This window comes from Blennius ocellaris (assembly GCF_963422515.1).
Source record: "Blennius ocellaris genome assembly, contig: SCAFFOLD_63, whole genome shotgun sequence".
In the NCBI taxonomy this organism is placed as follows: Eukaryota; Metazoa; Chordata; class Actinopteri; order Blenniiformes; family Blenniidae; genus Blennius; species Blennius ocellaris.
Window position 1 is genome coordinate 67,501 of NW_027662083.1, and position 17,218 is coordinate 84,718.

Here is a 17,218-nt window from a genome sequence, read left to right on the forward strand (position 1 = left end):
ATATATATATATATATATATATATATATATATATATATATATATATATATATATATATATATATAAAACACACAAATGTAATGTTGACGTTTCTATTGTGGTCCATCAATACTGAAACTCTACAAATGTTTAATTAAATGTTGTAGTTTATGTTTCGATCGTTTTATGGAGATTTATTTGATTTCAGAGTAAAATAATTACATTCATGGTATTTTTTAATTTTTTTACTTTACTGCGTTTAAAAACAAAAGGAAGGTGACAATGTAGAAATACTCCTGATTTCACTCTCAGGACATTTAAATATTCTTCACAGCCGCTGCTGGAAAATAAATCACTTCAGCTTAATATTTACTTACATATTTATTTCATGATTAGTTATTTATAGTTTAATATTAGTGGTTAATATTTGCAGACAAAGTGAAGCAACTCACATGTTTAATTGACTTTGTTGGAATCAGATGAAAAGTCACTTCTGTGTGGCGTAAAAATAAATACAATTTAAAAAATAATAAAAAGTGTGTTGCTTTGATTTCCATCAGAAATCAAAGCCTTTATGATGTCATCGGGGGGTTCAGCCAATCACAATCCAGGTAAGCCCCCCCCCCCTTTGACTCCTCCCACAAATCAGGCAGCTCTGCTCTGGCACATGGCGCCACGAGAGGAAGTACTTCCTCCTTTTCCCATAGATGGGCGGAGCCAGTCCAGCTCACACAGACACAGCAGATTGTCGACGTAGCTGCTTGGATCTGATATTCTAATGGAGGAGAATCGGGAGGAGGTGAAGATGGCTAATAGGAGAACTTTAATAAGACAAGTCAATTTAATGTGAGGAAATATACGAACTAACTGAGATTTATTAGAACAGCTTCACCGCAACTAGTAGTGTCATTTTATATATTTTATATGAAATAAACCCAATAACTCGATTTGTTTCCATAGTAAAAGAAATAAATTCTCTGCACAGTGTTTGTCCTCAGTGAATATATATGATGATACTTATTATACTACATTACCAGCAACATGCAGCAGAAACAGTCTTATTCATTTATTATGATATTCTTGGATGCAATTACATTTAAGTTGACTTTTTTTAATGAGACTTCAACAATGTAACATCAAGCAAATCGTACCAAAATGTATTAAAGTGTTGGAAAACGTGCTACAATATTACATGAAGTTTTTGTTGAGGAAGACGATAACGGGTTTCTTCCTGCAAAGCTACTAAAAAAGAACAACCTGCTAAATATGCAAAGAACCTCTTGCACTTGTTTTTGCAACCTCAGAAAGAAGTGTGAAGCCACGGTGTGAATGTGTGTGTGTGTGTGTGTGTGTGTGGGGGGGGGGGGGTACTAACAGTTCTTTAAGATAAGATGGATCCTGGTTGTTAAGAGCTTTATAGGTTAGAAGAAGGATTTTAAATTCTATTCTAGATTAAACAGGGATCCAGTGAAGACGGGTTAGTATTGGAGTGATGTGATCTCTTATGCCGGTTCTTGTCACGACTCAACTGCACCATTTTGAATCAAGTGAAGACTTTTTAAGCAGTCATTGTTTCACCCTGATAGTAGGGGAGTTACAATACTCTACTCTCCAAGTAGCTAATGATGGATTAGTGTTTCGGCGTCACGCTGAGTCGGCTGAGTCAGTTTTGAATGTTGGTTCTTGTCGTCAGGTTTCATAATGTCCCTAAAGCGTCGTCAAAGTACCAACGTTGTCCATTAGAAATCCTGGTGCAGGAGGATCATGGACTGAACTACTGGCCCGATGTGAACTCAAGGCAGTACTTCGCTATGAGGTACTATCATAGGTTGTTGACTCTACAAACATTGAGGACCGAACTAAAAACAAAGGGTATAAATGAGTCTAGATGTGGAGGCCTGAGGGAGGTTTTTTCACCGGTACTCCCACTGCACACTTAGTACTCAAGTACCTCTTTTATTTTTCAACCATCTGGAGGTATTTTCAGCAGAGCTGATGTTTTTTCCCCTCTTGTCTTTGCTTCAGTTGCTCTCGACGTGAGTCACTGACCGTCAGTGATGCGAAGCAGCTTTTCTGTAGAGACGCTTCCTCTGGTGACCTTCTGCTGCTCCTTTGCAGAGATGGTGACGGAGATTTGCATGTTTATCCTTCTTTCACATGGGGGTGGGGGGGGGGGGGGCGCACACACACACACACACACACACACACACACACACACACACACACACACACACACACACACACAGAAACGTCTCGAGTTTGTACGAATCGCCAGAAACAAAGTGTCTGAAAGCCTCAGAGGTCGTTCTAATCTCGACCTCCGAGGAGGTGGAGGATGAAGAGGAGGAGGAGGAGGAGGAGGCCTCATGTTTCCTTCATGCTGACGGAGTGAAGCAGGCATCCACCCCGTCTACATTCCTGGCCAGACGCTCCCTCGGCCGGTCCCTCCTTCCTCCGGTCGGACCGGTCCGACACCAATTAGTTGTTTTGATCGGAATGGGTTGATGACGCCCACAGGATGGTTCCTCTGGGAGGGGTGTGACCCCCCCCCCCCCCCCCCCCCGTGTGGAGCCGGCGCCTCATTGGTTGGAAGGCGTGTCTGGTTGGTCAGGTTCTTGTTCTGGGACCAGGAAGAGAAACAGACCAGACCACAGAGGAGGAGGGACTATTTTCATCTGCGTGACCTTTCTTGACACAAGGTGTTGCTGTTTGGGGGCCATTTTGAAACAGTGTGTGGCACTGTGGTGCAGTGGGTTGCTGGTCCGCTGTGGTGCAGTGGGTTGCTGGTCCGCTGTGGTGCAGTGGGTTGCTGGTCCGCTGTGGTGCAGTGGGTTGCTGGTCCGCTGTGGTGCAGTGGGTTGCTGGTCGGCTGTGGTGCAGTGGGTTGCTGGTCTGCTGTGGTGCAGTGGGTTGCTGGTCTGCTGTGGTGCAGTGGGTTGCTGGTCCGCTGTGGTGCAGTGGGTTGCTGGTCTGCTGTGGTGCAGTGGGTTGCTGGTCTGCTGTGGTGCAGTGGGTTGCAGGTCCGCTGTGGTGCAGTGGGTTGCTGGTCCGTTGTGGTGCAGTGGGTTGCTGGTCTGCTGTGGTGCAGTGGGTTGCTGGTCCGTTGTGGTGCAGTGGGTTGCTGGTCCGTTGTGGTGCAGTGGGTTGCTGGTCCATTGCACGGTGACCAGGCCCCAGCTCACTGCTGCATTTGGGAGCTTTCTGTGTGTGGTTTGCATGTTTTGTCTTGTTTTGTCTTGTGTTGCCTTTTTTGTCTTGTTTTGTCTTGTTTTTCCTTGTTTTGTGTCACTTTGTCTTATTTTGCGGCTGTTTGTCTTGTTTTGTCTTGTTTTATGTCGTTTTGTCTTGCTTTGTGTTGTTTTGTCTTGTGTTGTAATTTTTACCTTGTTTGGTCTTGTTTTGCATTGCCTTGTCTTGTTTTGCCTTGTTTTGTGTCCCTTTGTCTTGTTTTGTCTTGTTTTGTCTTGCTTTGTGTTGTTTTGTGTTGTTTTGTCTTGTTTTGTCTTGTTTTGTCTTGTTTTGCCTTGTTTTGTGTCACTTTGTCTTATTTTGTGGCTGTTTGTCTTGTTTTGCCTTGTTTTATGTCGTTTTGTCTTGCTTTGTGTTGTTTTGTCTTCTGTTGTCATTTTTATCTTGTTTTGTCTTGTTTTGCATTGCCTTGTCTTGTTTTCTGCTGTTTTGCCTTGTTTTGTCTTTTTTTCTTGTGTTGTCTTTTTGTCTTGTTTTGTGTTGCTTTGTCTTGTTTTGTCTTCTTTTGTCTTGCCTTGTCTTGTTTTCTGCTGTTTTGCCTTGTTTTGTCTTTTTTTCTTGTGTTGTCTTTTTGTCTTGTTTTGTGTTGCTTTGTCTTGTTTCGTCTTGTTTTATGTCATTTTGTCTTGCTTTGTGTTGTTTTGTCTTCTGTTGTCATTTTTATCTTGTTTTGTCTTGTTTTGCATTGCCTTGTCTTGTTTTGCCTTGTTTTGTGTCCCTTTGTCTTGTTTTGTCTTCTTTTGTCTTGCCTTGTCTTGTTTTCTGCTGTTTTGTCTTGTTTTGTCTTTTTTGTCTTGTGTTGTCTTTTTGTCTTGTTTTGTGTTGCTTTGTCTTGTTTTGTCTTGTTTTGTCTAGTCTTATGTGGACTTTCTCAGAGACTGAACAAGCAGATGATGTCATGTCGTTGGTGTTGAGTCCAAAACCGGTTCTTGTGACGAACCGGTTCCCAGTGTTTCAATTCTTTGGAATCGTTTGCCAAAATTGGCACATGATTTGTTTTGTTACATACATTTACATTTAATTTATTATTTATTTATTTGCACTTTGTTACAAACAGTTACATGTATTAGTTTACGTATTTCTTTGAAGGACAACATCAAAGCGATGGCAGACTGATACAAAGCGTCAGTTCCCTCGTGTGTGAGTCAGAAAGTACAGACGCTCGTGACCCTCAGTCGCCATGTGACCCCAAACTTTACGACCCGAACGCCGGATTTAATGTCAGAGGTGAACTCTACCGTCATACTTCTACACCAAGACCTACCCGCGATATTAAAATATTAACATAACAAGGCGTTTTCCTCCATATTGCCTCTTTGAAGGTGGGGGTTATTTTCTTAAACTATTCAGGCTACGACTACTAAAACATGCTTCGTGTTCCCGTGGGGGGACTTTCTACCCACGTGGACTCAGACTCCACGGGGCTCGTCAGGAGAGGATCTTCCCTCTCATGTGGCCTGTGCTGCTGAGCGTGCACCCTGCTGAGCGTGCACCCTGCTGAGCGTGCACCCTGCTGAGCGTGCACCCTGCTGAGCGTGCACCCTGCTGAGCGTGCACCCTGACTGCACCGCTGCTCGGGGGCCACCTGCTGTGTTTTCAAACCTCAGGCGCAAAAAAAAAAAAAAAAAAAAAAAAAATGAAGAAGTGAGATAAAAGAGGCAGCGGACGGAGTGCAAAGTCTGCACAGCCCAGATCAGTGGTTTCTCGTGTGTGTGTGTGTGTGTGTGTGTGTGTGTGTGTGTGTGTGTGTGTGTGTGTGTGTGTGTGTGTGTGAGAACCTTTGCGAAGTCGTTGCCACAGAGCCACAGTGGTGTCATGCAGCTGGAGCTCTTCTGGTGCACACGCACACGCACACGCACACGCACACGCACACACACACACGCACACACACACACGCACACGCACACGCACACACACACACACACACACATGAACTGAAAGCCTTGTCAAATGTGTGTTTCAGGCTCGTAACAAGCAGAATGGCGAGCTGGCGGCGATCAAACTCATCAAGATGGAACCAGGTGAGATTGTTTTGTTTTGTTGGCTCGTTTTTCACTTTTAGTTGTTTTTTTCTCTTCTGTTTTTTTTTTTTTTTTTTACTTTAAATCACTTCGGTTGCCTTGAGTGTTGTAAAGGAGTTTAGGGTATAGTGTTTAGGGTTAGGGTTAGGGTTAGGGTTTAGGTTTAGGTTTAGGATTTAGGGGTTAGTGTTTAGGGGTTAGGGTTTAGGGGTTTGGGTTTAGGGTTAGGATTTAGGGGTTAGGGGTTAGGGGTTAGGGTTAGGATTTAGGGTTAGGGGTTAGGGTTTAGAGTTTAGGGGTTAGGGTTTAGGGTTAGGATTTAGGGTTAGGGTTTAGGGGCTAGGGTTTAGGGTTTAGGGGTTATGGTTATGGTTTAGGGGTTAGGGTTAGGGGTTTGGGGTTTAGAATAGGGTTTATGGGTAGGGTTTAGTGTTTTAGGATTAGGGTGTAGGGTTTAGGTTTAGGGGTTCGGGTTTAGGGGTTAGGGATTAGGGTTAGGGTTTAGGGATTAAGATAAGATAAGACAAGATCGCCTTTATTAATCTCACAGTGGAGAAATGTACTTGTTCCATACAGCTCTTGAGGACACATGAGGAAAGGAGAGGAATGCAAACTGTTAGTAGAATAGTCAAGGAAAGTGCACACAGTTAGTAGAATAGAGGTATCTTATATACAATTTTACAATTAAAGTGACTTAGATAAAGTGTCCTAGGTGCAGGGTTGTTGCACATACTGTCACTGTTACTACACAGTCCTGTTGTCCAGTCTAACAGCAGTGGGGATGAAGGACTTGCTCCGTCCTACACTGAGGGTGTCTCAGTCTGCCACTGAGAGCTCCTCAGCTCCTCTACAGTCCCGTGCAGTGGGTGGGTGGTGTTGTCCATGATGGAGGAGCCTTAACTACCACCCTCCTGTCGCTTACCTCCTTCACAGAGTCCAGGGGCCAGGGGCCCAGGACGGAGCTGGCCCTCCTGACCAGCTTGTCCAGTCTGTTCTTGTCCCGCTCTGTGCTGCCCGGGGCCTGGGGCTCAGGGGGCCAGGGGCCCAGGGGCCAGGGGCTAGGGGCCAGGGGGCCAGGGGCCAGGGGCCAGGGGCCAGGGGCCAGGGGCCAGGGGGCCAGGGGCCAGGGGCCAGGGGCCAGGGGCCCGGGGCCCGGGGCCCAGCACACGGCAGCGTAGTGGAGAGCAGAGGCCACCACATAGTCATAAAAAGTCCTGAGCAGAGGCCTGCTCACTCCGAAGGACGTCAGTCTCCTCAGAAGGTGGAGGCCACTTTGGCCCTTCTTGTACAGGGTGTCGGTGTTGTGTGACCAGTCCAGTTTATTGTTGAGGTGAACACCCAGGTACTGGAAACTGTCCACCTCCTCAATGTCCTCCCCCTGGATGTTCACCGGTGTGTGTGGTGGTCTCTTCCTCCTGAAGTCCATCACCATCTCCTTCGTCTTACTGGTGTTCAAGCACAAGTGGTTGGATCACACCAGTCCACAAAGTCCATGATGACTGACCGGTACTCCAGTTAGTCCATGATGACCGACCGGTACTCCAGTTAGTCCATGGTGACCGACCGGTACTCCAGTTAGTCCATGGTGACCGACCGGTACTCCAGTTAGTCCATGATGACCGACCGGTGCTCCAGTTCGTTCCCCTCGGACACCCGGCCCACGATGGCGGAGTCATCGGAGAACTTCTGCAGATGACAGCTGTCCGTGTTGTAGGTGAAGTCCGACGTGTAGATGGTGAAGAGGAACGGTGAGAGGACGGTGCCCTGAGGGGCCCTGAGGGGCCCCGGTGCTGCAGACTACCACCTCAGACTCACATACTGTGGTCGGTCCGTGAGGTAGTCAATGGTCCATGCAGTGAGATGTTCGTCCTCCAGCTTCCCTCGCAGCAGCGCCGGCCTGATGGTGTTGAAAGCGCTGGAGAAATCAAAGAACATGACCCTCACAGTGCTCGGGCTCCCGCCGGGCTCCAGGTGGGTGAGGCCCCCTGCTGCAGGTAGATGACGGCGTCCTCTACTCCGATGTTAGGCCTGTAGGCAAACTGCAGCGGGTCCAGGGTGGAGCTCACCACAGTGCGGAGGTGGGTGAGGACGAGCCGCTCCATGGTCTTCATCAGGTGGGAGGTCACGGCGACTGGTCTGTAGTGGGCCGGTTCCCTGGCGTGTGCTGTTTTAGGAACCGGGATCACACAGGAGGTCTTCCACAGGACTGGGACCTTCTCCAGGCTGAGGCCCAGGACCTGGGAGAGCTGGTCTGCACAGGTCCTCAGCAGCCTGGGACTGATGCTTTCCTCTGCTTCAGTCGCCTCAGCTCTCCTCACCTGGTCCGGTGTGATGGAGAGGGGGGAGTCAGGGGGGGACGGGGGTAGACTGCTGGGGGTAGGGCAGGTGATTGAGGAAGTCCGTATGGTGGGGGCTGGAGACGTGGGTGCGGGGGGGCAGGAGGCAGGTGAAGGTGGTCGGGGGAGGGGGCCAGTGTCCACTGAGCTGGAGACGTGTGAAGAGATGGGAGCAGAGCGGGGGGAGGGGAGGAAGGGGGGCGCAGGGAGCAGGACGGGGGGGGGAGGGGGGCAGAAGGAGCGGGGGGAGGGGAGGGAGGGGTGCGCAGGGAGCAGGACGGGGGGGGAGGGGGGCAGAAGGAGCGGGGGGAGAATCAAAACGGTTGAAATATTGGTTGAATTGGTCCGCCCGGCGCTGCTCTCCATCAGCTGTCCCTCTGGCACTCCGTCCAAATCCGGAGATGTTCTCTAGACCCTCCACACGTCACCACGTTGCCCTGGTCCAGTTTCTGCTCCAGCTTCTGCCCAGAGTCCTTCTTGGCCTTCCTGATCCTCCTGGAGCTCGTGTTGGACTCTCCTCTGCTCCTCTCTGTCCCCTGAGTTGAAAGCCCTTTTCTTCTGGTTCAGGAGGGCTTTAAGCTCAGGGGTCACCCAGGGGTGGTTGTTGGAGAAATTCCGGACCTTCCGGGTCGGCACGGTGTTCTCCACACAGAAGTTAATGTAGTCCGTGACACAGTGGGTGAGGCCGTCGATGTCGTCCCCATGAGAGTCACACATCATGTCCCAGTCTGTGGTCTGAAAACAGTCTTTAAGCCTCTCATGGCCTCTTCACTCCACACTGTCACAGTCCTCTTCTGCGCTGGCCGTCTCCTCACCTTGGGTGTGGACACCGGTCTCAGGTGGACCAGGTTGTGGTCAGAGCGCCCGAGCGGGGGGAGGGGGGCAGACGTGTAGGCGTCCTTCACATTCGCATACATTAAGTCCAGAGTCCTATTGTCTCTTGTGCGGCACTTCACGTACTGTGTGAAAGTAGGTAGACTGGCTGAGAGAGGGGCGTGGCTAAAGTCTCCGCTGAGAAGCAGAAGGGCGCGGGGGTGCTGCGTCTGGATCTGAGTCACGGTGGCGCCGATACGTTCACATGCTGCTGCCGCATCAGCAGAGGGAGGAATATATATGCACAAATCGAACCCACGACCTTGGCGTTATTAGCACCACGCTCTAACCAACTGAGCTAACCGGCCTTAGGCCTTAGGGCGATTAGGGTTAGGGTTTAGGGTTAGGGGTTAAGGTTTAGGGTTTAGGTTTAGGGGCTAGGGTATAGCATTAGTCACACAATATCAGGAATCAGTACAAATCACAGAGCGAGACGATGAACTAATCCGTCTGAAATCAACGTTTATTGATCCCAGAGTCTCTGCGGTGCTTCAGATCAACGTGTCCCAGGTTGACGTTCATGTTGTTGATGTCCGGAGCTGCTTCATTATAATCCACCTGGATCGTCACTGAACTTTTCATTAAATTACTTTAAGTAGTCCTACGAAGAATGGAGTCTGAGGCAGCGCTGCTGTCTTCTATTTGTTTTTGCTGCCATGCGTCGCATGTTGATGACGTAGCAGCGGTGTGACTGTCGGGGCTGCGGTTGCCAGATTGACTGTTTCCCCCCCCCCGACATGTTAAATCCCGGCTAAACACCGGTTTTTTCACTGGAAGGCGCTACATAAGTGAAGTCCGTTTACCATTTAGAGTCAAAGTTCTAAACTTTGTCCTCCTGCAGAGACAGAAAACATTAGTCGTGTGTGTTCGTCTCCACAGAGGACGACTTCTCCATCATCCAGCAGGAAATCGTCATTGTGAAAACCTGCAAGCATCCCAACATAGTGGCTTATTATGGCAGCTACATCCGGTAAGACGCCCCCCCCCCCCCCCCCCCCACGTTTCCCGCATGCACCCCATTGTGAATTCTGCCAGGCTGAGCCGGCGGCGCCCCCTTCTGTCCACAGAGCCAACAAACTGTGGATCTGCATGGAGTTCTGCGGAGGAGGCTCGCTGCAGGACGTTTATCACGGTGCGTTCACACGCCGGCGTATCGTCAGCAAACACACTCGCCAAACACACACTGCTGCGCCTTCCTGCGCCTGGCAGACAAGACTCTGGGCGGCCATCCTAACCCTAACCCTAACCCTAACCGTCCCTGCAGTGACGGGTCCCCTGTCCGAGCCCCAGATCGCCTACATCTGCAGGGAGATGCTGCAGGTAAGAACACACCGGATTCCAGATTTTAAAAGAGAACGTCATGAGACCCGGTTTGAGGCGGTTTGGGTTAAAGCGACGATGCTCGATGTGTGAACAGGGTCTGGACTACCTGCACGCCCAAAAGAGGATCCACAGGGACATCAAGGTGAGAGAGTAGAGGATCTTCCTGGTCCGCAAATTACGACATATAAATGTGATTTTTGTTAGGGTTAAGGTTAGTTTAGTGGGTGATCTCCGTATTTCCTTTTTTTTTTTATTATTACTTTAAAAAAAAAAATATATACAACACAGTCATTCCTCAGTGCTTTTAGCAGAGAAAATAAAAAAGCACAACATATCCACATGAACACTAGAAAATCATGCTACTTTTCTAGATAGAGCTGCTCAGGCTGGTTTAATCTAATAACAGTCGGAAAATATTTGGATCAGTGGGATTACTGTAAATAATATACGATGAAACCAGCCTGAGCAGCTCTATCATGATAGTAACATGATTTTCTAGATTAAACCAGCCTGAGCAGCTCTATCTAGACAGTAACATGATTTTCTAGATCAAACCAGCCTGAGCAGCTCTATCTAGACAGTAACATGATTTTCTAGATCAAACCAGCCTGAGCAGCTCTATCTAGACAGTAACATGATTTTCTAGATCAAACCAGCCTGAGCAGCTCTATCTAGACAGTAACATGACTTTCTAGATCAAACCAGCCTGAGCAGCTCTATCGAGACAGTAACATGATTTTCTAGCAAGAGTATAAATTAGCAGGTAGGCAAAAAAAAAAAAAAATGCAAAAACAACAACAACAATGATAACAAAAGCAATGTCCTGTGACGTGACGACGTCTTATCTCTTCCTCTGCTTCCCCGCAGGGCGCCAACATCCTCCTGAACGACCAGGGCGAGGTCAAGCTGGGTAGGTGGGGGGGTTTGCTCCGCTTTGCGTCGCCACGGTTACCACGAGTCACCGCCACACACGTGGCGGCCGCTTCAGCATCACAAAGATGTTTTTGTTTTCTTTTTTTTTGCTTGAATATTCATTTAAATTGCAAATTTTTTAATACAATTCACTGATTGGGTTGGATTAATGTTCTTGTAGGTTTTTTCTCCGAGGTATATTAATCTGTTTAGTGAAAAAATGTAATCACTGGTCAATAATGTAGAAAGATTGAGCTGGAATTTAAATGTGTAATATGTTTAAAGTTATACATTATTCTGTACTGCTGGATGGAGAAAAAGACTATTAATGACTTGGGCAACAGAAAATATACATAAATACCATAAACTGTATTTAGATATGACAAAAAAAAATGGTCTAAACTTTTAGAACTCATTATTTCAGTATTACTTCAAATTAAAGCAGTTTAAGTCCAAACCATAAATCATTGACTCTCTTTATGATGTAATAAAATTATTACAATATTAAGGGAAAATATTTTTGCCGGCCTCATAATGTAAAATTAAAAGTTTTTAACTCTTGAGTCTTAATGTTTTGTTACATTATTGGCTAATTAGTTATTACAGTTTTGGTTTTATTTCGGCTTCGAAAACACAAACCAACAAACTGACATAATAATAATCGTCCTTAATCATCTTTAATCGTCTTTAATCATCTTTAACCATCTTTAATCATCTTTAATCGTCTTTAATCATCTTTAATTGTCTCTAATCGTCTTTAATGTCTTTAATCGTCTTTAATCATCTTTAATCATCTTTAATCATCTTTAATCATCTTTAATCGTCTTTACTCATCTTTAATTGTCTCTAATCGTCTTTAATGTCTTTAATCGTCTTTAATCATCTTTAATCATCTTTAATCATCTTTAATTGTCTCTAATCGTCTTTAATGTCTTTAATCGTCTTTAATCATCTTTAATCATCTTTAATCATCTTTAATCATCTTTAATCATCTTTAATTGTCTCTAATCGTCTTTAATGTCTTTAATCGTCTTTAATCATTTTTAATCATCTTTAATCATCTTTAATCACCTTTAATCGTCTTTAATCGTCTTTAATCATCTTTAATTGTCTCTAATCGTCTTTAATGTCTTTAATCGTCTTTAATCATTTTTAATCATCTTTAATCATCTTTAATCACCTTTAATCGTCTTTAATCGTCTTTAATCATCTTTAATTGTCTCTAATCGTCTTTAATGTCTTTAATCGTCTTTAATTATCTTTAATCATCTTTAATTGTCTCTGATCATCTTTAATCATCTTTAAACGTCTTTAATCATCTTCAATCGTCTTTAATCATCTTTAATCATCTTTAATCGTCTTTAATCACCTTTACTCACCTTTAATCGTCTTTAATCATCTTTACTTGTCTCTAATCGTCTTTAATGTCTTTAATCGTCTTCAAATGATCTTTAATCATCTTTAATTGTCTCTAATCGTCTTTAATCATCTTTAAACGTCTTTAATAATCTTTAATTGTCTTTAATCATCTTTAATTATATTTAATCATTCTTTAATCGTCTTTAATCATCTTTAATTGGCTTTAATCATCTTTAATCATTTTTAATGATCTTTAATGATCTTTAATCACCTTTAATCCTCTTTATTCATCTTTAATCATCCAAACAAACGAAGAAACGGTGGGAGTTGTTCTGTTTTTCTGAATTCTCTGAATATTTTCTTGACTTTGTGTCGCAGCGGATTTCGGGATCTCAGCCCAGATCACCGCCACTCTGGCCCGGAGGATGTCCTTCATCGGGACGCCATACTGGTGAGACGCCCCCGGTGGAAGTACTGCAGTACTGCAGTACTGCAGTTCACTGACGACCCTCAACATGTGCAGGAAGTTCCTGAGCAGCTGGTTTCCTGAGGGGTCATTTGTCCCTTTTCAATATAATGAAGCTTAAAATGTAGAACTGTATACAACAATAAAAGGTTGTACTGTTTTATTCCACAAGGAGCTTCAGTACATTAAAAATAGCCAGAAGTGTTGAAAGAAAAGCTAATTCACACCGAGCCCCGTCACAATAAAACTAAACCAGGCTCTAGATAATGTCACACAATGTTTTTTAAACTACTATTTCTAATTTTAATATACACATCCAATATATATATATATATATATATATATATATATATATATATATATATAGGTATATGTTATTATACTATTTAAATTTCATCAATTACATTTCAAATACAAAATATAGTGTGGCAACATTTGCCTTAATAACATTCTCTATCACAATATATACCTGTTATTATGTTTATTAAGTATTAATATATTTTATACCATTATGTACATATTATATATTATTGCTGTTCTTGGTAAAATTGTTGCTCTTCTTTCTTACACTTACTAATGATGTATGATTTTTTAACTGATATTCAAAGTGATATAAGTGATGGTAAATCCCCACAGTGACTAATGATATATAATTTAAAAAGCGTTTTTAAACTGGTTCCTGTCACGACGGAAAGGTAAATCCCCACAGTTGATCCCAGGATCAACATTCTACGATAGAGAGGAAGAAACTGCATCGTTTTAAGTAGATAAACTTAAAGTACAGACGTTCTGCAGTTGGATCTTAAACTAAAACTAAAAATCCTTCAGACAATGTTTTTTGTTCCCACAAAAATAAAAGTGATCTTTAGTTTAAATAACCGTTCAGCCTTTCACACTATGAGCCCCTGGGCTTTACGTACGTCTCCTCTGACGGAAGCTGCTGTTCCCCTCCCGTCCCCAGGATGGCGCCAGAGGTCGCCGCCGTGGAGATCAAAGGCGGCTACAACGAGCTGTGTGACATCTGGTCTGTGGGCATAACGGCCATCGAGCTGGCGGAGCTGCAGCCCCCCCTGTTTGATGTCCACCCGCTGCGGTGCGCACGCACACACACACACACACACACACACACACACACACACACACACACACACACACACACACACACACACACACAAAGAACATACTGGCGCCGGTCCCCCGCTGAGTGTCGACAACTTCTGTGATGTTTGTTTATGTCTGTTATGTTTATTTTTATGATGTTTGTTAAGTTTGTTATGATGTTTGTTTATGATGTTTGTTATGTTTGTTTATGATGTTTGTTTATTATGTTTATGATGTTTGTTTATTATGTTTGTGATGTTTATGTTTATGATGTTTGTTTATGATGTTTATGTTTGTGATGTTTATGTTTATGATCTTTGTTATGATTATTTTATTATGTTTGTTATGTTTGTTTATGTTGTTTGTGATGTTTATGTCTATGATGTTTGTTTATGATGTTTATGTTTGTGATGTTTATGTTTATGATCTTTGTTATGATTATTTTATGATGTTTGTTATGTTTGTTTATGTTGTTTGTGATGTTTATGTTTATGATGGTTATGTCTATGTTTCTGATGTTTATGTTTATGATGTTTATGTTACTGATTTTCATGTTTGTGTTGTCCTGCAGTGTCCTGTTCCTCATGTCTAAGAGTGGCTACCAGCCTCCTAAACTGAGAGACAAGTCCAAGTGGTGAGAAGAGCCAACATCTGCCTCAGAACATCTGTCTCCACTTGTTTACTGCTGCTTGTTGATTCTATGTTGTTTACTGCTGCTTGTTGATTGTGTGTTTGTCCGCAGGTCGTCCACCTTCTATAACTTTGTTAAAGCGATGCTGGTGAGGAACCCCAAGAAGAGACCCAGCGCCTCCAAGATGCTCTCAGTAAGAACCCAGGAGACGGGACGGGATGGGACAAGACAGGATGGGACAAGATGGGAAAGGACAGGACGGGATGGAAAAAGATGGGACAGGACGGGATGGAATGGGATGGGACGGAACTGGACAGGACGGGACAATACGGGACAAGATGGGATGTGACAAGATAGGATGGGACTAGATGGGACGGGATGGGACAAGATGGGGCAGGACAAGATGGGACGGAAAAAGATGGGACAGGACGGGACAAGATGGGACAGGACGGATGGAATGGCATGGGACGGAACTGGACGGGACGGGACAAGATGGGGCGGGATGGGACAAGATGGGACGGGACAAGACGGGACGGAAAAAGATGGGACAGGATGGGATGGAATGGGCTGGGACGGAACTGGACGGGACAAGATGGGACGGGACGGGACAAGATGGGATGGGACAAGACGGGACGGGACAAGATGGGACGTGACAAGATAGGATGGGACAAGATGGGACAGGACAAGATGGGATGGAAAAAGATGGGACAGGACGGGACAAGATGGGACAGGACAGGATGGAATGGGATGAGATGAACTGGATGGGATGGGACAAGATGGGACGGGGCGGGACAGGACAAGATGGGATAGGACAGGACGGGACGGAAAAAGATGGGACAGGGTGGGACAAGATGGGACAGGACGGGATGGGACGGAACTGGACGGGACAGGACAAGATGGGACAGGACAAGATGGTACAGGACATGACGGGACGGAAAAAGATGGGACAGGACGGGACAAGATGGGATGGGACGGAATTGGACGGGACGGGACAAGATGGGACGGGGTGGGATTGGACGGAAAAATATGGGACAGGACAGTTTGGGACAGGATGGAATGGGATGGGACGGAACTGGACGCGACGGGACAAGATGGGACGGGGCGGGATGGGACGGGGCGGGATGGGACAGGACAGGACACTCTTCACATCAGACACTCTCCCCCCCCCCCCCCTCCTGCAGCACTTGTTTGTGACCCAGCGGTCCCTGCACCGGGATCTGACCCTGGACCTGCTGGACAAGTGTCGAGACCCGGAGAGGCTGAAGCCTGCAGCGGCTCCGGAGGACGAGGAGATGGAGGTACAGGTCCGTGTGTCTCCTGACGGCGGGTGACCGGCGGTAACCGTGGTAACTATGGTAACTGTGGCGTGTCCCCGGCGTCCTCCAGGTGGCCGTCCCCGGATCTCTGAGGAGGATCCAGTCCGTCAACAAGCACAACCGAGCCGAGAGGACAAACTCCGACGCCAGTCGTAAGGAACCTTTGACCCTCTGCTGTAGAGCCTCAGGGTGGAGCCTCAGGGTGGAGCCTCAGGGTGGAGTCTCAGGGCGGAACCTCAGGGTGGAGCCTCAGGGTGAAGCCTCAGGGTGGAGCCTCAGGGTGGAGTCTCAGGGTGGAGTCTCAGGGTGGAGCCTCAGAGCGGAACCTCAGGGTGGAGCCTCAGGGTGGAGTCTCAGAGCGGAACCTCAGGGTGGAGCCTCAGGGCAACGCCACAGGGTGGAGCCTCAGGGCGGAGCCTCAGGGTGGAGCCTCAGAGCAACGCCACAGGGTGGAGCCTCAGGGCGGAGCCTCAGGATGGAGCCTCAGAGTGGAGCCTCAGGGTGGAGCCTCAGGGTGGAGTCTCAGGGCGGAACCTCAGGGTGGAGCCTCAGGGTGAAGCCTCAGGGTGGAGTCTCAGGGTGGAGTCTCAGGGTGGAGCCTCAGGGTGGAGCCTCAGGGTGGAGCCTCAGAGCGGAACCTCAGGGTGGAGCCTCAGGGTGGAGTCTCAGAGCAGAACCTCAGGGTGGAGCCTCAGGGCAACGCCACAGGGTGGAGCCTCAGGGCGGAGCCTCAGGGTGGAGCCTCAGAGCAACGCCACAGGGTGGAGCCTCAGGGCGGAGCCTCAGAGCAATGCCACAGGGTGGAGCCTCAGGGCGGAGCCTCAGAGCAACGCCACAGGGTGGAGTCTCATGGTGGAGCCTCAGGGTGGAGCCTCAGGGTGGAGTCTCATGGTGGAGCCTCAGGGTGGAGCCTCAGGGTGGAGTCTCATGGTGGAGCCTCAGGGTGGAGCCTCAGAAAAATAGACATGTTTAGTGATTTTCCACCAAATTAAATGATTTGGTAAAATGGTAAAATCTAAACATCTCAGTTGCTTTAGATACAAGAAACTGACGTTAAAAGTTTAATGCTTCAGGACATTTTCACTTTCTGGAGCCGATTTGAGAGATTTTCCATCTTTTAGAAACATTAGAACTTTATTTTAAGCTGAAGTTTGAAGTACTTCTCTGTGTTCAGTTACTGCATGAAGTACTTCTCTGTGTTCAGTTACTGCATGAAGTACTTCTCTGTGTATTTGTACTAGTGGACCAGATCTACACTCAGCGGCCGCTGAAGCCTGAACCTCCAGACGACGTCACCGTGAGTTTGAAACGATCTGACCGGAGTCGTTTACCACCAAGTGTACTGGAGTGTACTATTATGTACTATAATGTACTATAGTACATTATAGTACATTATATAGTACACTATAGTGTACTACAGTGTGTTTGCAGTCGTTCCTCAACAATCAAATCAAATCAAACTTTATTTATAGAGCATTTTTCATACAAACATTTTTCATACAATAAAAATAAAATAGAAACACACACACACACACACACACACACACACACACACACACACACACACACACACACACACACACACACAATGACCGTTTTGTGTTTTTCAGTTAAAACTGTCGACGGCAGCAGAGGAAAGTCCAGGAAGGTAA

General features: G+C 46.2%; 1 protein-coding gene across 1 annotated transcript in view; it reads left to right on the forward strand.

The window, feature by feature from the left end:
* The window catches only part of map4k1 (mitogen-activated protein kinase kinase kinase kinase 1), a 30,992-nt gene that overhangs the window by 1,149 nt on the left and 12,625 nt on the right, over window positions 1–17,218 (forward strand). The window contains exons 2-15 of the mRNA XM_080521239.1: window positions 5,192–5,249; window positions 9,338–9,428; window positions 9,526–9,590; window positions 9,723–9,778; window positions 9,876–9,923; window positions 10,649–10,691; window positions 12,431–12,503; window positions 13,480–13,611; window positions 14,191–14,253; window positions 14,362–14,443; window positions 15,432–15,548; window positions 15,637–15,718; window positions 16,808–16,863; window positions 17,177–17,214. Coding sequence (XP_080377365.1) covers window positions 5,192–5,249; window positions 9,338–9,428; window positions 9,526–9,590; window positions 9,723–9,778; window positions 9,876–9,923; window positions 10,649–10,691; window positions 12,431–12,503; window positions 13,480–13,611; window positions 14,191–14,253; window positions 14,362–14,443; window positions 15,432–15,548; window positions 15,637–15,718; window positions 16,808–16,863; window positions 17,177–17,214 — 1,004 coding nt within the window. The remainder of the gene's footprint in view (window positions 1–5,191; window positions 5,250–9,337; window positions 9,429–9,525; window positions 9,591–9,722; window positions 9,779–9,875; window positions 9,924–10,648; window positions 10,692–12,430; window positions 12,504–13,479; window positions 13,612–14,190; window positions 14,254–14,361; window positions 14,444–15,431; window positions 15,549–15,636; window positions 15,719–16,807; window positions 16,864–17,176; window positions 17,215–17,218) is intronic.